The sequence below is a fragment of the Limulus polyphemus genome, unplaced genomic scaffold (genome assembly GCF_000517525.1).
Source record: "Limulus polyphemus unplaced genomic scaffold, Limulus_polyphemus-2.1.2 Scaffold612, whole genome shotgun sequence".
Taxonomy (NCBI): domain Eukaryota; kingdom Metazoa; phylum Arthropoda; class Merostomata; order Xiphosura; family Limulidae; genus Limulus; species Limulus polyphemus.
The window spans coordinates 326,603-350,208 of record NW_013666222.1 but is presented as its reverse complement, the minus strand read 5'-3'; the positions used below and the strand labels follow the sequence as shown (position 1 = coordinate 350,208).

General features: G+C 30.0%; 1 protein-coding gene across 1 annotated transcript in view; it reads left to right on the top strand.

The window, feature by feature from the left end:
• LOC106459460 (spectrin beta chain, non-erythrocytic 1-like) overlaps nt 1–23,606 on the top strand; it is a 179,713-nt gene that overhangs the window by 7,255 nt on the left and 148,852 nt on the right. Inside the window, exons 2-12 of the mRNA XM_022385955.1 lie at nt 5,703–5,819; nt 8,625–8,701; nt 10,111–10,307; nt 11,742–11,854; nt 12,806–12,993; nt 13,351–13,576; nt 14,870–15,001; nt 18,801–18,883; nt 20,143–20,281; nt 21,563–21,771; nt 22,288–22,465. Coding sequence (XP_022241663.1) covers nt 5,703–5,819; nt 8,625–8,701; nt 10,111–10,307; nt 11,742–11,854; nt 12,806–12,993; nt 13,351–13,576; nt 14,870–15,001; nt 18,801–18,883; nt 20,143–20,281; nt 21,563–21,771; nt 22,288–22,465 — 1,659 coding nt within the window. The remainder of the gene's footprint in view (nt 1–5,702; nt 5,820–8,624; nt 8,702–10,110; nt 10,308–11,741; nt 11,855–12,805; nt 12,994–13,350; nt 13,577–14,869; nt 15,002–18,800; nt 18,884–20,142; nt 20,282–21,562; nt 21,772–22,287; nt 22,466–23,606) is intronic.

Here is a 23,606-nt window from a genome sequence, read left to right as displayed (position 1 = left end):
TTCAGAGTTCGAGGGCAAATACTTAGTTATATAGGAGAAACAAACACCTTTTTTTTTTACTTTAAATGTTAGGTATCGTCTTAAAGAAAGGGACTGATAGTTCCGGGTATGCGCATCTTATAAGTAATTCACATAAAGTACAGTTAGATATTGCATGACGAAATACGTACTTCGCCTCAAAAAAGGAACATTCCATATCTTGAGTATATATTGATATATACAGACAGACAAACATGCGACGTTATCAAAAATGTATTTTTCCAATTTTTGTAATTATTATTTTAGCATTGTAAAATCGTAAGAGTATTAAATATTATATCGATACTGTTTGTTTTAGAGCAAAGCCACATTGGGCTATCTACTTGATACGTATTAGAATTTAAAATGGTCTGAAATTGAGTTAACTGATAAATTTAAATTTAGTAGTTAAATTGTACTTTGGATTTAGTAGTTAAGTAAAAGCCGATATATAGTTAGTTTATGATATTTGCTAACAAGATTGATACACACAGTTTTCTTTTTTACACAAATACGTTTTAATATACACACAACAATACAATTTACAATATCAGTTATTACAAATAGTTATTACAAATAATGATTTATAAACAAAAGTTTCACAAACTTACAAGCAATATAAAGTCTTCCTTTTAGTCTGGAACTTCTTGGATATCTTATCGAGGGTTCACGATGAGCGAATTGATTACGAGTTGACGTAGGTATAATTCACTTAAACAGAAGCTAGCTAGCTTTGTCCTTCGTTATTCACCAGCCACACACGCCGATTACAGGTCGAGTTTCTTTTACCGCTGAAGTTATATAATATCTAACTAAAGGTACAAATATCCGATAAGAATCCACTGAAGTTAAATGATTTGTAATATTCGAACTTTGTAAATGCTCGTGGTCAAATATCTTAAGTTTTTCCAATTGATAAGCGTTATAACAACCACAGTTATAGTTTCCAAAGTTTATAGCACACTGATTATAGCAAACTATTAATAGACACTTTCCTTGGCGCGTGGCGTTGGTTATATTTATAGGCATGTGGAGGCTTTCTAGAAAATTCAGATTACATAACAATACAAATTTAAGCGTTTAAGTACATACATATATTGTTTATTCTTACTCTCGAGAATCTTTTACAATGGAGAATAGGCGGGAGTTTCGCAATACATATTTAACAGTATATGCTATGTATGTTTCTAAATATAAATTTAATCTAAACTAACGTTGATATTAACATAAATATAATAATAAATTCGTTACACTGCTGTGTTCACTTCGGGAATCGAACCCCGGATTTTATCGTTGTATATCTGTATACTTACCGCTGTCCCACCGGAGGACTAAAATCGATACACCCCCCAGTGGCACAGCAGTATGTCTGCGGACTTAAAACGCTAGAAAGTGGGTTTCGATACCCGTGGTGGGCAGAGCACAGATAGCTCATTTTGTTGCTTTGTGCTTAACTTCAAACGAAGAAACAAACAATATCGATACAAAAACCCTAACGGATAAAAGACGCTATGACGATAAAAGAAACAAATAAAGTGCAAGGTTATGCACATACACAAATAGAAATCTCGATATGATGCACACAATAATCATAAAAATGATGGCGTAAGGCCCCACATAATTGAACAAGTTAATCATTTTGCGCGTCATATTACACTTAAGTTACGTACCGAGATTTTTATTTGCTGTGAATATTTCTATGTGCACACGACATAAGTATGCCAAAATGAACCTGGCCTCGCTCAAGACAAAGAAACTGTGGGCCCCTGAAACTTTATTTATACATTATACTTCATAGAATACTTAATTCTCGTATTCTGGACATACTACACATAAATAAGTTAATAAACACCTTTATAAATCTACATATGAGTTAATACAGGCAATTTACTAGTACTTTTAATAACACTAATAAGCATCTTTAAAGTGAGATAACCAGTACGATGTTACGCTGACAGCTGATCTACTGTTATTATTCTTTATATCTTCCCAGTTAAGTACTGATACGTCGCCGCTCAGCATTCGTAAAAGTCACATTTATAGCATATATATCACTCTGCAAAGTTAACTATAAACGCACTACAGAATGAGGCTAGAAAAAAGTCAGCGTCATATGATATCACAGTTAAATAGCTTAGGCCTTTCAAGAGAAGATTGCTCATTAGGTAAATAGTAATTGGTTATGTGATATATGTATGATACTGATAACAGATGATTATTTGTCCACAAACGCCCACATCTGAAATAGCAAATATTTCTAAATTGGTTCCTCACACGTGCATTGCTTTACGCTTTAGTTGTTGCTCTCCTTTTGCTTCGCAGCCTTACCTTGTACTTTGTCCGTATGAGTCTTTGTGTTAATTTCTTATGTTTTTTATACGATGTATCTAATAATCTGCATTCATTTTAATAGTAAACTATACTAGAAATACACCAAATTGCAATTATAAATATACCAGAACTTACTAGTGATCACTGTCTTGACCACTGGTCACTTGCTAGTTGTTTATTCGTTTGATTTCTAGTAGTTTTGGTCAATCGATATAAATCATTATAACTATAGTATTACATCTACAAGTTACATAGGGCATCATTCACTCATGTAGTATTGTGTAATTCAGGTTTACTGGCCCTCCAGTGTCACAGTGGTATGTCTGCAGATTTGCAACGCTAGAAACTGGGTTTCAATACCCATGGTGGGCAGAGCACAGATAGCCAATTGTGTAGCTTTGTGTATAACTTCAAACAAACAAACAGGTTTACTATTATCAGTTTCAAAGTAGCCATGAAACTTGGATTCAGGACTGTTAAGCAGTGAATAAATCAAAATCTGACAGCAAAGGAACAAAATGCAGAAACACAAGTGATCAAATAAACAGAATTTTTATTCACAATGAATAATGTGTCATAAAGTCTATATCATTTACTGGCTGTCCTCTACTCCTCTTTTCCTGTTGAGGTTGTAAAGGGGCCTTTCTTTAAAATGTATACACAGGACAAGAACAAAGCAGATTCTAATATACTGCTAAAATTCAGTATACAGGGATTCAATGCTGCATGGGTCACCAAGTATTTCAAACATTTATAGCGATGAAAACCCTTAATTCAAAGCAATTTGTACAAATATCTAAAACACCCCTTGAGATGGGTTTACCCCTTTTCAGGGGTTTCAGGCACAGGCCTAAAGTGTTATGAATTTACTCTTTAGCATATGCATTTGTGTCTGAATAAAAGTCAGTACATATTTTTGACCTATGGTCATCCCTTTAATGAGAATGTGATTGCTAGAACAGTTGAGGGTGAAATTATGACTATTTCAATCATGAGTGCATTAAGGATTTGAAAATATTTCATCAGTTATCCAAATATGACGCATAATCTGTTGAAAGTTAATCTAGTATGGTATCATCAGATAAAACTAATTTTACTTAGAGCAACAAAACAAACAGGTATGTTGAATAAAAAGAAATTCAACAAGGTATTTATTACAGACTTATTCTGAATTTCTCTGAAACTGAGTTTATGAGAATAAGATAAAAGAAATAAAATGTAAGACACATTGAACAATCTTTATTAATATCACAAACAGTGTGTGTATTTGCTTAGGATCCTAGGCAATTCTTTTTACTGGGTTATAAGCTGTTTTCTCTCCAAACTGTATTGTTGGATTGCATACCAGACTGTTTAAAACCTACTTTACTTAATTCAAAAGTAATGTCAGACTTACCTGGAGTGGCTAACTACCAATATAATTGGTTATTCATATTCCAACTTAAGGGAGGTTGTAATCTCAAGGCATCACCTGACCTACCATTGGAAAACACTACTGTCAACATCCTTGCACAACATCAACATTAGAGCCATACCTTTCAAGAGAATGACAAAGAACAAAGGCAACTAGAATGAAAGTAACTTGATGCTTTCTTGATCAATGACTATATGTTAAGTAGAAACTTCACCTGCTTTGAATAACTAGCTAATTTTAGAAACTACTGTATCAAAACAAGAAGGTACCCGATGATGACAAAACCTTGCAGAAATGTTGTACATTTGCTGTTATGTTAAACTTATATTAAAGTTGTTCTTCATTACCCATTCAAGCCATCTCTAAGCATTATAAGAAGATATAAATTTCATGGCATGCTTATACATGAGAAATAATGCCATCTCAACTTACTTTATACTTCAACTTTAGCCATGTGTAATGGCAACAAATTGCCAAATTTCTTCCTGGTGACAATAAAACAGACTTACAGTGACATATAAGATTTAAAAGGCTCATAACAACAATAAATGTAACTGATAATTGTATATACAATATCAATGTAAACATAGTTAAAGCTGTAGGCTGAAAAAGAAGGGCTCTAATAAACTAGAATTGTAATAATGTTCTCTTATTAATAGAAGATTAATGTTCAATGCCATTTTACAATAAGCATATGCATATAAGCTTTTAGGGCATCACAGAAAATTGAAAATATTGTTTTCTCAGGTTTGATTTTAACCATGACTGCTATACGATCAAACATTTTCTCGGTTAGCATGCCTAACCGAAGACACAGTACCACATGTTCTTGATTTTTAAAACATTGAATGTTACAAATATTACAGAAAAACATTATGTATAGGAAGTTATGTTTCGAAGGAAATGTATTTCAAGAGTTTTTTTTAAGTTTTGTTTATGACTGTTATTGCATCTTTCCTTGTATTATCAAATGATATATTAGTAACAAGTCATAAGGAATTCTGATGTAAGTCATGTTGGTAAATGCCTCACCAGCTTATTTGGAAGTTGAACAAAATTAAGAAGTATGTTAATGAAAACAGGCTCACACCCTGTTGATATTTTGCATCCAGTTTTTTTTTCATATTTGCTTATTGGAGCTAGCTTTCAAACTTCTTCAGGAGCCCTCATTAGGTTTAATGAACAAAAACATAATACATACAATATTTAAGAGAAATAACATTATTGAGTGTGATCCATTCTGTTTGTAAGATTATAACTAATGATTGAGAAATACTTAAGTACTCCTTAAACATTTTTATTATTCAAATTTTTGTTTATTAATAATTTTCATAGTATCACCTTAGCAAACTCTAATGCTTAGTTTTGTGACCTTCCTGACCCAAATCTATAACCCTTTCTTCATCCTTTTGTATTATTTTTTGCATGGATGAACCAGCTTTACCACCAATGACTAAAGCAGTTTGATTTTTGTTTTTACATGCATGGTTTAGAATCTGGTGTTAGTGGTTTTTATCACTTGAATTCCTGTAAAAGGTGTTTTTTTTTAAATTTTATGAACAGTAATTATTTTTACCTTTTCTTACTGCTGTATACCAGAAGAGGTGACAGAGTAATGATATATGAACATATTCTGAATCTTTTTTTTTATTTATATAATCACTAGGATAAATTAAACTCCTCATGATTCAAAAATATTACTTTGAAGTGTTTTAGCATTTAACTTTTCCTATAAATAAAATTTTCAATATTAAAGTACCATACAATTGCTGATATGAGATACTTAACTTAGAAGAAATATCAAAATGATAAAATGTCTTCACTTTTTCTTATGATTTAAGTGGGTAATAAAATAATTTAAGTACCAGTATTTTCATTAGGAAATATGTTTCCATTTAAAACAATTACATATGCTTGTTTTTACATGGCTGGTGTATAGGTACGATTAGAGAGTATTGGTGCAGAAGACATTGTGGACGGTAATCCTCGATTAATTTTGGGTTTGATTTGGACAATTATTCTTCGTTTCCAGATTCAGGAGATAGAAATTGATGTGGTAAGTTTAATAATGTGAGTTCAAATCTGTATCAGTTAAAGACGTTTCAATTATTTTCAGAGTGAAACATTGTAATTTTATATGGATAGTTTAGTGAAGCTGAAAAATTTGTGTTGTAATACTATTCATTTGTCGGTATTGTACTATAATGTTGTTTGTTGGTCAGTTTGTTTTGTACTTTGAGGTAACTCGATCACTGTGTTTTGTATTTTGATGTTGATCATTGGTCAGTGTGTTTTTGTGTCACTTGTTAGTGTATCTTGTATTGTCATGTGAGTTGCTGGTCAGTGAGTTTTGTGTTGTGATGTTGCTTGTTGGTCAGTGGGTGATGTACTATGATGTCATCCATTTGTGAGTATGTTTTATACAGTTGGGTTTCACTCAATTGTCTGTGTGTTTTGTATTCTTTGTCACTTATTGATCAGTGTATTTTTCATTATTACGTCACTTGTTGGTCAATGTGGTTTGTATTCCTGTGGTGGATGCAGTGAATTTAAGGGAGCTTAAGAGAATGATCAATAAATATTTAAATGAACAAGGCTGGATTTGAGCTGTGTTTTTTCTTAAGCCAAGCTTTTCATCATTACTATAAGCTGTTGTGTACTTGTATCTAATGTTAATATTTATGCTTAATTATAATTCTATATAAATGTATTTAATCTTATTTTTATACTTCTAAGTATGTAATCTTTCAAACTATTTCTTAACTTCAATTCTAATGTAACATGACAAATTATCATAATACATTTAAAGAAGATTTTGTTAAATATGTATAACTGATGTTTGATAAAAAAAACATTGGCTAAAAATTTTTCGTACAGGCCATGAGATGAAAAATATATAAACTATAGGACAGTAAATTCAAATTTTTTTGCAAAACATAGGTTCACCAGAAGGCTTGTTTTGAGTGTTGTGGAACTTATGTGGCATTGTGTATCAAATAAACAAGATATGAACCACGTGTAATGTTCACTACTTACACAAGTGGCTAGAAAAACCTATCTACAGAATTTTAAAGATTTGATCACTTTGCAAACCAAATACTCATGGCAAAAGTCTATTAGTTTCATGATACTTAAGTGATTTAATGAGCCCTATAAACTCAAGGGTGTATACACAATTTTTCTACACTGTGGCCTAAATATGCATATTCACTGTGTACAAGAATATATAATATTTCTTTTAAACATTTTCACAGGTATTGTCCTTGTTTACAACTTTGTTTTGTGTCACACTTAAGTTTAGTGTGAGAAAATTATATCTCTCCTTGAATTTAATAGACTAGTGAGAAACCAGCCAGCTTTCTGAACCACTATGGACCCTATATTCCAAAAGAAAATACCTCATTTAAACCCTTGTCCAATTAAAATTTGAAATAATTTTTGCAATCTCCTTAAACCCTAAAAATGGTAAATTTAAATTATGAAACTTCTATAGCTCAATTAAACATTATTTAAACCCACCAAGTATTTTAAATGTTAGCCTTTTACATTAAAACTTGAAGGATGGGAGAATCTTGTTAAATTAATCTTATTTACTAAAACTAAATTCTTTAGTATGTTGGATTTATAATGAGGTTTTTAGTTTTTTTTGGTCCCAAATGAAATTTATACAAAGTAATCTTTGTGTTTGAAATTGAATGTTATCTAACAATATTAATGTTTAATTTTTTCCTTGGTTTTCCTGAAAGTTTACTCAATAAGTATTAGTTCCATTTTGTAGTTTGTCTGAAATTTAAGTTGTATTTTTAACTATTGCTCAAAGTATCCTTTTTTAACAGAATTGCAGTATTTCTAAACTGTAAAATCCCAGATAAATCCTTTAATAACAACACATGCTTTTGTATTGCTGTTTCTTCACTCTTTATGCAATATTATCTCTATGTTTGAAGAATTATACAGTTTCAAAAGAAAAAAAATAATCTATGTTTTTGTAGGTTGGATTTTCAAGGATAAGTTTGGAATATATCTATCAGTTCACGTGATAATCCTGTCTTTCCATACAGAATTCTAGCTGATTGTTTGTGTCTATGATTCATGTATGTTACTCAACAGCATAATGAACATAAATAATTATTTCAGCAGTTTTCATGGAAAGTATCTGTTACTTGACAAGTTTATGTGTGTGTGTGTGATATATGAAATTATATAAACATATTTATAAACACACATATTTTCTTGAAGTAAGCCCATGTAAAAACAAGGAAAACCAGTTTGATGTAATTTAAACAGGTATTGCTGCTATCAGAGGTAGCAATCCAGCCAACCTACACACACTGCCATAAACCTTGCACCTTACATATATACAGTGTTAGAGGAATGTGTGGAGCTTCAGACTAATGAGAAAGTGTTAAGTGATTCTGGTGTTCAGATTGACCAAAGTAGGTCATCACAAACATCTACTTGATGGTTGGGATTATGAAATGAAATATGAGAAATTTTTTGTTTTTGTTGACTTAATATCAGATCAGATATACATTTTTTTATTGCATACAGTTGTCTTTTTGTTAGGGAAAAAATGAAAGAGTAGTTTTATTTAAAAAATAATCAGTGTAATTTCATTTTTCAGACATTTATCATTTTTATGTCATCTATATCTGTAGATTAAATAGCATATTATGCCATAATTTAGATTTTCTCTCACAAAAGTTTATTAATTTTACAATTTATTTTTGTGACACAATACATTTTTTTTTCAGTTTCAAAGACATTTGTCTTTTACTAGATATATAATTTGTATTCTTTTAAGACTGAAAATGACAAATGTGTGAGAACTCACAATAATAATGGAGCCTATATTTAACAGAACGAAGATGATGAAAGCAGTGAAAAAAAGTCAGCTAAAGATGCACTTTTATTATGGTGCCAACGTAAAACAGCAGGGCAAGTGAAATTTTTTAATTAGCTAAAGTAGTAAGATGTTTTTTTCTGATTAACTTTGTAGCATTTTATTGATATATACATTTCAATTCTTAAGAAAATCTATATTTTATCTTTTATTGAATTTTTTTAGGAATTATAATGTTTAGTAAACAGTGATTGTAAAGTGCAGTTAAGGATTTAAGTTGTACAAATACAGATTATCTTTCAGTAATAAAACTTATAAGAATATTTAAACACACCAGTCACATTTTTTCCACTAAAAAACTTAAAAGTTCATGTGTATCTTTAATTTTTTTGCTATTTCACAGTATAGGCAGTTTTTTTTCATAAGTGTATAATGTATGCTAAAATAAATTATTTTTTGCCTTCATGATGAGTTTTATAAATACTTGTGACTTGTGAGCCAATTATAATTTTCTGGAAGATTTTTGCTTTCTTGTGTCTGGTAGTTTCAGTTGGATTTAATTTCTCTGTTCATACATAGATAAATTATTAAGAATATTTCAGGCTTTATTTATGTTCTTTCAAATCACCAATCTCTGCTTTAGTTTCTCAAGTTTTCTGCCCCAAAAGTTTTAATAACAGATTGCCTGTCAGGAAATTTTGACTCTAGCTAAGAAAAAAAGAATCCTGATAATCACAGAAAACATTCATTATTGATTAACTTATGAGTGTCAGGAATGACTTACTTATCTTTTTATAGTTAACAATAGTAATACCTAGTTATTTACACTAAACATTCTTTTATAAATATATTTCTGACTCTTTCTTTCTTTGTATTAAAATGTTTCAGGCAGGTCTTTGGTAGGTCCTTTAAAATTCTGAATGCAAGTAGTTTCTTCAAAACTTTCAAAAAACATCCTGGCTTCATAACAAATTATATCGATATATTTTTAATCCAAACAATTAATGTTGCATATCACAAGAATTCTATAGTACAACATGACTGTCTGACTGGGTATATATCATCATCAGTAACTTGACAGGGTGGCTTTTTAATATATTATTTATTAATTCACTCATGTATTTAAAGTATAAGTATGGTTTTAACATAATACGGTAAAGAGAATTTAGACTGCTTGTCTGTAATGTACATTATATCCAATATTTGCTCATGAACTATTGATTAACATAATTTTGTTTTAAGGAATAACATAAGGTATCCTGACTAATTTGGACTGTCAACTTGTCATTTAAGTGTAGCTTAAACTTTGATGAAAAACATCTTCAGTATATATTTCCAAATGTAAAATATTTCTCAAAAATATATTTTTATCAAACTTATATTTTCCATTAAGATCAAAGGCCTTTTCAATCAATTTATGATTTTTCAACTGTATTAATAAGAAACAATTCTTACAAACTGTATTTTTAGCTGTTGTCATTCTAATTAAAGATATATTTACTAGTTACCCACATGTCAACATCCAGGATTTTACAAGCAGCTGGAGAAGTGGGTTAGGGTTTAATGCTCTTATCCATGCCCACCGACCAGACCTCATCAACTTCAGGGCCCTTCAACCCCATAACCATATAGATAACTTGAATAATGCCTTCGATATAGCTCAGAGAGAACTGGGGATACCTCGCCTTCTTGATGCTGAAGGTAATAAATACTGAAAGATACCATATTATTAAAGCAATTAATAACGAATGTAATTAAGATATAACCTTGATGTTTAGTGTCATGGCCATCTCTATAATTGACAGTACGTGCTCAGAAACTTCCCTTTGCTTATAAAAATATTACATTTTATTAAGTCCTGTTACTTCAAGTCTATATTTTTGTCTGATCATATGTTTTTATGTCTTATTTAAAGTATATGGATGGATAATATTAAAACACTATTTTTAATTTACTAAGAAAGAAAAAATTTCAGATATTCTAATAAATAAAAGTTAAAACAATAACAATTTATAAATATGTTCTAAGATATTTAAAAGGACTTACTATAGAAACATTATTTTAAATTCTATTTTTCATTTCTTATTGCTTTTTATTATGTTTTTTAATTTTGTATTGATTTTTCTATTCTTTAATTATCTGTAGAAGAAAAGTATTTATTTGCAGTGTAATGTATCAGATAATGATGGTAGTAGCAGGGAACAAAAAATTTGAGATTTATTAAACACAATACAAGTTTTGTAAGATATTAAACACTAATAAAAGAGTGTCTGACCAGAACATGGTAAATAAATATCCCAGTCTTAAAACCAAACACAGTACAAGAACTAAAATAAATCTATGGTGTTAATAATAAGCCACACAAGATAATATTAACAACAATAATAATAATAACGATAATAAATCAGGAAAAAAAGAACTATAAAAAGAAAAATTTAATTTCTAAGATTATTTACAATAATAATCATATTAGATACTTCACAAAGGAAATTGTTAAATATTGAGTATTTTCAGTAATATCTTTTAACAATTAAAATGTCTTATGTATCACAGTTTCACAGCTCTTTAACCTTCAGTCCAACTGCACTGACTGTCTAACTTCAACTCTTAAAGTTTTTTTATTGTCCTGCCAGACCATGAAATTATATGTCACATGACTAATTACCTAACCTGTGTTTTACATAATTAATCAAGAACTTAGTGTACATATATCACTGCTCAGAGAACCTCGTGTTGGTGTCTTAATATAAAAATGACCCATTTATTATATATATAGTTGGAGGAAGATGAACGAGTATTTAAGACAAATAAAAATATAGTTGAACCAAATAATAGAAGGAAAAATAAATAAACCAAAAAAAAAATACATAACTAAAAGTAAAATATAAATTGTTACCTCCTAACAGTTTTGTAATTTACTTTTTACATAGCAAGTGTAAAGATGTAATTTATGTAAATAAAGAGGAATACTTAAAATAGTATCAATAAAACAGCAGAATAGAGTGAAAAATATTTGCAATTTTTTGACTGAATAGCAAAATTAAGAATATGTAAGCTTCATTGCATTAAATTTTATAGTTATTTATGGCATGAAAATTGTTTTAGTTAATGAAATTATTAACTTTATTTTTACAGATGTAGATATTAACAGGCCAGATGAAAAGTCTGTCATCACATATGTGGCATCTTACTATCACACCTTTGCCAGGATGAAAACAGAAATGAAAGGAGGAAGAAGAATTGCTAATGTAAGGCTGCTCTGTTATGGTTAATTAATGAGTCATGAAATGTTTTTATATGTTTTAAAATAGGATTTGTCAGTGATCTTAAATTGTTTCATTAATTCTTTGATTGTAATATGTAAAAGAAAACTATGAAAGAAGAGTTTATGTGATGACTTTTAAAATGCATGAATGAAGATAGCTTCTAATGAAATGAATTAAATATGAATTTTGCAAATTTAAAATTTATTCCTTTAAATGAAACTTACAACTGCATGGAATCTATTGCATAAAATAAATTACTGAAATGAAATTAGAGATTTATGAGCATTGATGTGTGACATAGTGTTTTGCTTTTTTTTTTTGAACATAAAAAAACAGTATGAAATGTACAATTGTCTTGTTTTCCTCAATTCTGTGAAGTACACAGGTTTGTAAAGAAAATGGACTAATCATGTATGTTATTATTCATCTAAAAATGTTTCTTTATAATGAAAAATTGAACGTGAATTTTCATGTCACTCTGAAGAAATGCTAGTACATATTTTCTCAGACCATACTTTTCAGCAAATTAATAAATTTCAGCATTGATTATGATAAAGATACCACTGAAAGATACTATTTTATTATTATTCACCTAATATTATTAATGAAAGTTTAAAGCAATGTTATATTGTTTCCTTCATCTTATCATCAAACGTTTTTAGTCAATAATACCAAGCAAGTTTATAAAAAACTACAAAATATGCTGTTTGTAAACATTCATGACACGTAACAATTTAAAATGTTATGCTTGATCATCATTATTAATTTTATGAGACAATAAATTGGCATTTATCACAGATTTTACTTGGCTTGTGCTACATTAGTTATTAGAAAGAAAAGTTTAAATTGTAACATAATTGTTCTGTTGGATAAAATTTGTTTATGATAAATGTAATGATACATGTAGTTATTCTTAATTGTGTTTTCTTTCAGATTGTTGGACAAATGATGGATGCTGATAAGCAAAAAAACATTTATGAGGAATTTACAACAAGCCTGCTTGACTGGATCCAAGAAAAGATTATTGAATTAGATGATCGAAAATTTCCTAACTCCCTTGAAGGCATTCAGAGGGATTTATTGAGGTTTAAAGAATATCGTACTGTTGAAAAACCACCAAAGTAAGAAACTATATTTTAATTTGATATAAGCAAACAAGAATCCTTGGATAATGCAAATGCTTGTCAAAAATGAAGAAGAATGTTCCTGAAAGAAAATCATATGACAGTATGCTATATTCGATTTTAGAATTTAAGCTATAAACAATTCTGCTAAAGCATTATAAAAAAAAAGTTCATAGAATTATCAAAAGCAAAGAAATAAAGATAACTACTTCTATGAAAGTAGATTTAATTAAAACATTTTTTGTTTATCATTACAGGAGATCAATCTTTATTCTTTGTGAAAATTGAAATATTGAGCCATTAAATAACTGTTACACTTTTCAGTATTAATATACCTTTCTTTTTTGTATTCAGGTATAGAGAAAGGAGTGAGATCGAGGCCTTGTTGTTTGCCATTCAAACCAAATTGAAAGCTTTAGGTCAGCCACTCTATGTTCCTCCAGAAGGTAAACTTGTACACGATATTGAAAAAGCTTGGGAGCAGTTAGAAAAGGCTGAACACCAACGAGAGGTAGCACTGAGAGAAGAGCTTCTCCGGCAGAAAAGATTGGAAAACTTAGCTTATAGATTTGAGAAAAAGGTAAGAAACATTCACTGATTAAGCTACTGCACAGGAGGAATGAAAAAATTCAAAAGGTCGATTTACATCTATAATACACTAGACCTCTACTGGCTGAATAGTGTAGGTAAAAGGGAATGATTTACAGTTATATGTATTGCATTTAGACGTTTTCAGATGCTACCTGTCATTGAAAATCTTCTAATTATAGAATTAGTAAACTGGTATAATTTGCTTTATTCAATATTGTGTAGTAAGTGCCAGTTAAGTATTTGTCGACATAAGTAAATTTATGAATTTTGCTTTGGAACATTTTCTAAAGTTAATGTATAATTTGAAAAATTGAAACCAATGTCCAGTCCCCCTTCTTACATAAACGTTCTTTAAAAAATCAAACTTAAAAACGTACCTTTTCAATATGACTTGCTAAAAAGCCTGAATGTGGCACAAAATTACTTCTTGCCTTGTAGTTGCCTTTTTTTAAATGTTGACTCATACCCACACGCTCTTACAAGTTAACTAACTTTTACTCAAATAAGATGGTGATTGAGCATTACATTTAATAATATTGTAGCTTTCTGTTCTGACCAAGGATAAGGTTGTTAGAATTGGATATTTATAGAAGGCTACTCCAGAACTATTTGCACAAGCCATCCTTAAGTTTGAACAGACAGACTAGAGGAAAGCCAGTTTCTCTTGTCTGATTAAATAGTGGGAGTTTATTGTCACTCTTATCATGCACTTACCGTCCCAAATTGCAGAGTTTGATTTTTGAGGCAATGAGATGCTAGACTTTACCTACCTTCCAAAGATAAGGCCAGGTCATATTTACTTGAATCCACCTTCTTTGATGAGAAAAGTACAAAGCTAAAATTTGTCTTAAAACAAAACAACAACTAGAACTTTAAATAACAAAAATGCATTTAGACAAAGTAAGTCATATGTTAGCACAAATTCCAGCAAAAAAAAGTTATAGTAAATATATTCTTCCATTGCTCATTCAAATTTCAATCTTCTACAATACATGAAACTATAGAGAACATAGAATAATGCAAACACTAATATTATGTTTAAAACCAGTTATTGGCTGAAAGTATAAGATGATTAAAATAACCACACCTCAGACTAGGATTAAGTTATAAATAACTAAAGTAGTTTACATCAATTCATTATTAGCACAATTTTCATTTTTTTGAAAGAATTTCATGTAGATACATTTATTTGTGAGTGTATTTAAAGAAAACCATTTAGCTTTTGTTAATTTTTTAGCTATTTTTTTGTTTGTTGTAATGTATACTTCTTGTTTTTATTCAGAGTGTGCTGCGTGAAGGATACTTGAAAGAAATGATCCAGGTTTTGTCTGATCCCCGATATGGAAGCAACCTGGCACAAGTTGAAGCAACAGTTAAGAAACATGAAGCAATTAGTGCAGACATTATGGCAAGGGTATGTATTGCTCAGAATGTCATTGTAACTCATCTTTTAAGATAGTGTTTAGGAAGGCTGTGTGTGTTAAAAACAGTGAGTGAATTGTATCACAGTAGATTTCAATGAAGAGAGTAGTATCTTATTGTTTTAATAATTACTTTGAGTACACTATTAAGTTCTAGGCTACATCAATTTTTATCTGGGCTGTCAATGCATTAATTGGAGTTTATTAAAACATAAATCATTGAAATTTTACACTTAATTAGAAAAAACTTATAGATATCCTCAGACATGCCGTCAACACACCCAAAAATATACAGTAGATTTGTAAGTGGTTTGTTTATGCTCTATCCACCTGGATTTATCATTGTAAGTCCATAAATTTACTGCTAACACACTAGGCGACCCTAAGAAGATACAATTCCTCTTCAAAAGATTAAAAAAACATATTTTGTTTTGGTTGAAGGTATGTGTATGTATGTGTCTACTGCATCAGTTAGGCACTGTTTTTTCTATCTGATTCACTAAATTTGAAAATGTTTTTTTCCTTTTTTTCTTTAATGAATCTTTAGAGTACTCAGCTATACATATAGATATTCTTGTCTATAGCCCACCATATTTTGTAAAGATAAAACCTTGTAAAATAGTCCAATTTTCCTAAAATTATAGGGTTCAAAATGAACATGAGACACTAAAAAAACAAAAGTTTCATAACTTTATCATTTTAAAAAAAGATAGGTTGTCATGCAGTTATAAGCTTAAAACCTCCACCTTGAAATGTACATCCTATAGTTCTGAACAAGAGCAGCATCTTGCTTTTGTATTTTCAAGTTTAAAAGCTGAAATTTTGAAAAAGTAATGACAACTATAAATAGTAAACAAGTTATATATATATACTAGTATAAAAGCCCATCAAAAATGATGGGAAATCATTATTGAATGATTAACGAAAATTGTAGAATTTAATTAAAACGAATTTGTCAGTACCTCCAAATGCACTCACTCTTCATTTATTTTATCAGTCTTGAAGTAATTCTTTAATCAGCATATTTTTAATAAAAACTATGCTGAAAAATGAAATGTTATCATGAACAAAAGAACTCTGAAAGAGACTTAAATAGCACTCTTGAGCCTTTTCACTGTATTCTAGGTCAGGAAGTAGAAAATATAATGTGGACTTTCCAACACAAATTTTCAACTCTTTTGACTGTACAAAAGATAAAAGATATTTGGTAGTAACAAACATTTATTTTTCTTTATATTTTAAGACCAATTAGATAATATATGTGTTAAAATACCAAAAGAATATTTATTAATCAACATTTATTCACTACTTAAATTTTTTTTAAACACTGGCTCTGTAACGTTAGTATTTTTACAAGTTGAACAATAATTGAAGTCTAATTTAAGCATTAGGCTTAATACATAAACATAACATAAGACTTAGCTGAAACACTACTTGGTAAATTTTATTTTGCTTTTGGCTAGAACTCAATATCATAAAATTTCTGAATTAAATTATTTTGCTGTTATATCACCAAAGTTATAAAAAAAATAAAGAATAAAAAGCAAACTTTTCTAACAAATAAACATGACTATTGAGCATTCAACATAAACACCATAGTTGGCCTAAGAACAATCAAGTAATAGTTTTGTTGTTAAACAACAATCTATATTGTTGAACATTACCAAAAAAAAGGAGCATGAAAGTGTCCTCAACAGAGTGACAAAAGGGATAAGCCTTTTATAGTTAGTGATATATCAAAACGATTTATTTAATGATGACTTGGAACAGTGAAAAACTCTCAGAATTAGTTTTTTCTTACTTTGAGAAATCTTGACATCCAGCATGATTAAGTCACTTTTCTGTGGCTACTGAGCATTGTGTTCTTGGGCCTTGCGTAAGTAGAGTTGGGATAATTGTTATTGTTACAGTGTCAGGAAACTTACTTTTTTAATAGTATATATTAAAGTAAGCATATGGGTGTGTTGGGCTAAGGATTCTTCTACAATTGGTGTCTGTGACTTGTTGGCAATAAATTCAACAATAAATGAACAGCACGCACTTTGCTTGTTTTAAAATAATATATTCAAAACAAGTTAAACGTATGTACATAAATTCTTTACACTATGTACATAATAAGTGTATCTTAAATACTATACAGTTCTCTTCTTCTTGTCAAAAGTACACTTAGGCCAATTCAGTTGCTTTAGAATTAAGTTGACAAGCTGTATTGCTGTTCTCTATTTTTATCTTAAATGCTATCAGTGTATAATTAACTTATTCCTTTTCTTCTCTCTGTTTTCTTTTTGTCACAACAGTATCAGTGTGTATTATTTACTTACACTGCCTCAGTTGTACCCTGAACCTCAGATACTCATCTGCTTTTACGTATTTAGGCATACTTCCAATAAATGTCTGCTTTTTGCATATAGGCCCTACTTCCAAATAATCATCTGCTGTTTGTCAAAGTCTACACATACAAGTTCAATTGCTTTAGAACCCCTTTGACAAGACAAATTATTCTCCTAAAATGTCAGAAAACTGTTAATCTCACTTTAACATATCAACCATTAGGCTATTCACTCCTACAACAGTTAACTTTACATTTTCAAACCTTTTTCTGACTGAAATTCTTTTTCACTCAGCTTTACTTTTGGCTCTCTTTCCACTCTCTTGTCTCAGGTATGGTTGCCACTATTTATATCTCTCACTGAGACATTCTAGAAATCTTTGTAGTCTCGACACCAATAACTTACAAACACAACTTCCAATAATCATCTGCTTTTAACTCTGTTATTAAGAAACAAAACTAAACAATCCTGAAATATTTATTCACAAAATAAATTAATTAATACTACCTACAATAAACAGTCTTTAATATCTGACGTACAGTAAATCCTGGCTATATGCTTTCATGTTTGGCTCAGTTTGAGTGTATTTCAAAATTTCAAACAGAACCTGTTATCAAATGCTATTCATGTTTCATAAACTTTTTCTTTTAGGTACTGTAATATAACTTAACAACAACAAAAACTGTTATGCATCACACTATTATGATATATCATAGATTGAATTAAAATAATAAAAAATTCATCTTTTAAAACTGTAAGGAAAACTTTTATAAAGTAAGATTTTAATTCTAGAGAATATTTTTTAATGTACTGTCTGCCAGAATGATCCACAGATTTATCTTGATTTTGGTTTGGTTTGAACTTCGCACAAACCTACACGAGGACTATCTGCACTAGCAGTCCCTAATTTAGCAGTGAAAGACTAGAGGGAAGGCAGATAGTCATCTCCATCTATTGCTAATTCCTCGGCTACTCTTTTACCAATAAATAGTGGGATTGGTTTGGTTTGTTTTGTTTTGAATTTTGCACAAAGCTACACGAGGGCTATCTGAGCTAGCCATCCCTAATTTAGCAGTGAAAGACTAGAGGGAAGGCAGCTAGTCATCACCACTCACTGCCAACTCTTGGGCTACTCTTTTACCAATGAATAGTGGGATTGACTATCACATTATAATGCCCTGAAATGTCTATGATGGCTGAAAAGGTGAGGATGTTTGGTGGGATGGGGATTCGAACCCATGATCCTCAGATTGTGAGTCAAGCACCCTAACCACCTGGCCATGCTGGGCTATTTATCTTGACAAAAGCATTTATTATTTCAAGGCACTGGCATTTGATTTTCTTAAGTGTTAGAAAATAGGTACATTGTTAAATGTTTTCAAATATCATTATATTCACATATTGTATGAATAAAATGATAATGATAAGAATTTAGGGCTAAACAAATCATTGTTCATCTTAGGAAGAAAGATTTGCAAACTTGACTGTAATGGCTGATGAGCTAGTGGCAGAAAATTTCCATGGCAAAGACAAGATAAAAAAAAGGTAAACAAACAAACATTTTATCAACCTGAGTACTAAATAATTTACCAGTGTATTTAATCTGTGTATTTTATAATTTTGAGATTAGTTGTATTTTTGATATGTTTAAACTGATTAGTCACATTGATGCTTCTATCTAGTTTTAGGAAGTGAGCAACAAAAATGTTTATAATTTCCATTTTAAAATAATCCAACTTTGTACCTTAACAGTACACTATGCAGAAGTATGTTTAATATAATAAAAGGTTTGTTGTTGTTAGACCTGTCTTAGTATGAAATAATTAGATAAGTTACATGGTTATATTAAAACTGTTGTAATAAGTTTGTTTTGTCTATAATTGGTCTTGGTTATGATCAGGGTAGTTAAAACTGGTTTTGTTCTGTACATTTTATACTAGGGGTAGAAATTATGTAACTGTAATACTTATAATGCTATGAGGTTTCTAAGGTTTATTTTAATAAACGGGGTACCATTTGCATGCAACTAAAATATCAGCTAATTACACAGATTACATAATGGTTCAGACAGTGAACTCCATGCATTACTTTTGTATATGCAATATAGAAAATACTTCAAACTTAACATTGACAACATTATCATAGCATGCATATGTTGTCTTTACTATTAAAATTAGCAGATTCCATCTTGTATTCTTAAGTATATTTTTTGTTGCAAAATGAAAGCACTTCTTATACATTGTATTCTATGCTACATACTTTTCTTCACTAGATTTATGTTGGTCAAATGTATAATGCAGTTTGTTAACCTGTTTGTGTGGGTTTGTTATTTTTTTACAGATCCACTTCTGACAGTCAAAAAGTTAAACTATAATAGTTTAATGCTCTACATGTTGATCATTAGTTTGTGTTTGTAAAATTGCTTGAATATGAATCTTATATGTATATGTATATGAAATATGTATATGAATCTTAGAGGTTAGGAAGTTTACAAGGTTGTGGTATAAATATTACAGCTCTCTTTCTCTTCTCCTTTAATTTAGAACATTGTTTTGTGATATGTTCATATGCTGTATAATTTATTTTTCTCTTTCCCCTCATTCTTCATTCTAGGTATTTAAATTTAAAATCAATAGTTTCAGTATGTTATTTAAAAAAATGTACAGGTGAGAAAGATAAATTTCCTTTTTTAATATTTTACTTTACTAGTTATTTTTACATTTTTAAATCTACTTTAATGTGGAAACATCTCTTTGCCAGATTGTTTTAATGTTTATAATAGCTATTATTTTTCCTGACTTTAGAGAGACAGAGATTCTTCAGCGTTGGCATTATCTGTTAGAACTTCTGAAGAAACACAGGATATCTCTCACTGGATTCAGTAATTTAATGAGTATCCTGAGAGAGATTGACACAATAACTGATGAAATCAAGGAGATGGAGGTATTTGCCTGTTTAGCTGATTCAAGTTATAGTTTTATGGTGTAGTAAGAAAAAAAAAAGCCAAATAATGCTTAATTGGTTGAAAATGTACTTTAGTTACATAAATTATGTAAACTACTTAATTGGTTCAAAATGTTGTAAAATGATTTAGTTGTAAATTCAGGGAATCATACATACTGCTTAGTTGGCCTAAACTGGGCACAATTTATATTAATGAGCTAGCATAAATATTGTTTAGTTAGTTCAGACTGTAGTTTAAAAATTTAGATATCATAATTTTTGTATAGGCTTAATTAATGCTGTTATTAAGGTGAAGAAACTTGGAAACATTGATGTATTTAGGCATCTGCAAGTGATGTTCCCATATATAAAATTACAGGTATAATCTATTAATCTATAAACCTTGAAAGCAAGACAGCAACATGTTAGTACATTTGAAATGTTACTCATATAGAAAAAAAAGTGTTTACACATTTAGTTTTTAAGAGTTTTATAGGGTGTTGAAATTTCACTGAGCCAAAATAATATTTCTGTCTTGAGTATTTTGTGAACACTACCATAAAGATCATAATGGTGAAAATTTCTTTACTGTTACTGAAGTTGTGGATAATTATTTTGTACTGGGTTCATTTTACTGTTGCTTAACATTGTGAGTATAATCTTGTATAATTAATATTGTTAACATTGTATTTGAGAAATGAAAGGCATTGGAAAGAAAATATTTCACTCAACCTGAGAAATTACGTATAATTCTTTGAAACTATGGATATTTCCATGGCAACTATTGCAAGCAAATAAAAACAAAACAAAAACCATTTGCTGTTATTTTACAGTTGCAATTCAGGTCAGTTGTATATGACTAGAAAATAAAAAGCTTGGAATGCTATTTCTACTGGCTACTAATATGCACATATAATTTATAATTAGTATGAGTAATATGAGATGAGTCGAAACTGATGTCATGGCTAGTATTTGTTTTTATTCCCTTGCTACTTTAAATTATGAGTTTTGTAATTCTTAGCTGTTAATTATTTAAATAGTTATATGATATGTGGTTGAATTTGTTCCATATAACTGGTTACTGTTGACATTGCTTGATTATTGGTTTAGTTTCTGCACAAGACTATTCTGCATAACTTGTATGTATTGGTAGTTGTTTAATTATTGGTCTGGTAATTGTTGGTATTTACATGAGTTTTTCTTAGGTCTGTGTTTGTTGATTTCTAATCTGTTCAGTTCGTGGTTAAGCAGCTTCAAGTTTGACACTTGTTTTCCTTTTAGGGAAGTATCTACTCTGATGATCTAGGACGCCATCTGTTGTCAGTTGAGGATCTATTACAGAAACTTAGCTTGATGGAGGCTCAGATCACATCACAAGGAGACACAATTCGAAAACTGAACAAACAAGCACAGTTATTTATTCAAGAAGGATACAAGGAAGCTCCTGTATTGCAGAAGCGGTTGGATAAGTTGAATGGAGAATATGATAAGTAGGTGTTTTCAGGCTATGTTTTCCATTTTATTGAACTATGAATAAATATAAATAGTGCTTTTTATATATATATATAAATGTATATAAAACTTTATCTGTTAGTGAATAAATGTTGTTGTAAGACAATACTATACAATGTTTTATTTTGTTTTGTAAATTTAAGCATTTGGTATCTTGAACATTCCGTTTTTTAGTCTTAAATAGGATATTTCACTTTGGAAAACTAATTTGATTGAGTTTGTTTTTAGTTTATCCCTGCATGATTAGATGGTTGGAGATCTAAGTTTGAGAATATGCTTTGGCCTTTAACAAATCAATCTGTGTGGTAGATGAATATGATGTCTTAATTGAATGTATGTAAAATGTTTGTATAGATCACCAACAATGATAACAATTTTCCTATAAGATCAGAACTTCTTGGTTAGGATACTGAAGCTAGAATATAGACTGTCATGGTTGGACTATTTTTAAATATCATAGAGTATTTATCTGAAAGATCTTCATGTTCTTTCAGTCTTGTGCAGCTGGCTCATAATCGAAGAGCCAAGTTGGAGGAATCTCGTGCATATTATCAGTTTGTTCAAGACCACGAGGAAGAAGAAGCTTGGGTGGTAGAGAGACAAAGAATTTGTAAAACAGTGATTCCTGGGAAGGACTTATTGGGTGTAACATCTTTACAGCAGAAACACAAGGCAAGTTGTGTTTTTTTTACAATAGATATGTAATGGAATTTGTGATTAAATCTACTGCTGTGTGAACTGTTTCAAAATTTATTGTCATGAATTCACTTTACTCCTGTGTTGGCTGTGTGCTAAGTTGTTATCATGAATCCTTTTCATCTCTGGGTGTGGGTTTACCAGGTGTCGTCACAAACCACTTCAGTGCTGTGTGGACCATTTACGAAGTTGCTGTTGTGAATCCTCCTTGCTGCAGCATGGGTTTTTTGTGAATCTGTGTCAAAAATAAAAGATATGTTAAGTGTCATCTGAACATTTGTAATAAAAAAGGACAACTATTCTTAATCAGTGTAATTTATGTATTTTAAATAGGGAAAAAAGGTTTATAGATCATATATATATATATCATATTTAATATTGGATGACATATATATTTCAGTTACATCAATATAAAAGCTACTCTCTGTTCGTAATGCTCCCTTTGTTGGTAATACTTGACTTTCTGTTTGTAATGCTCACTTTGGTGGTAATGTTCAAATTGGCTTGGTGGTTAGTCTCAAGTGGAAATACCATGTTAAAATCCCTGTTGAGTGAGGATTTTATAACTTTTTTTAGTTATTCACCCATTATGTTTAGAGTAAGATTTTACAATATTAGGAAAAATCAGATTAACATAATAGTTTAAATTAGGGATTTGAATTATTTGTTAACAAAGACTGGGTGTTACAGTGGTTATAGTGCTCAACTATCATGTGGAAGCCTCATGTTCAAATCCCAGTCAAGTTGGGATTTTATGTTAATTGTTTTGAATATCTAAGGTCATGTTTCCAGCAAGCACTTTGAATATTTGGAAGAATATACAAATACCATTATACACTAAATCAGGGATCATATCATATTACATATAAACACCAGTGTCTGTCTTTGTCATATACAACTTCAATATCTTTTCAATCAAATAGATGGTGCCACAATACATTATTCTGTTTTTCAACTTAACTCTTTCAGTACAGGCTTGATCCCTGGGACTGACCTCGTAACCATTTTGTGCTTATAGTTTTCATGCTTTAACATTTAAAATAGTAAGCATATGTTAATGAAATTTGGTAGATTATCAGCATACATTACAATGCTTTCATACACAAAATATCAAATT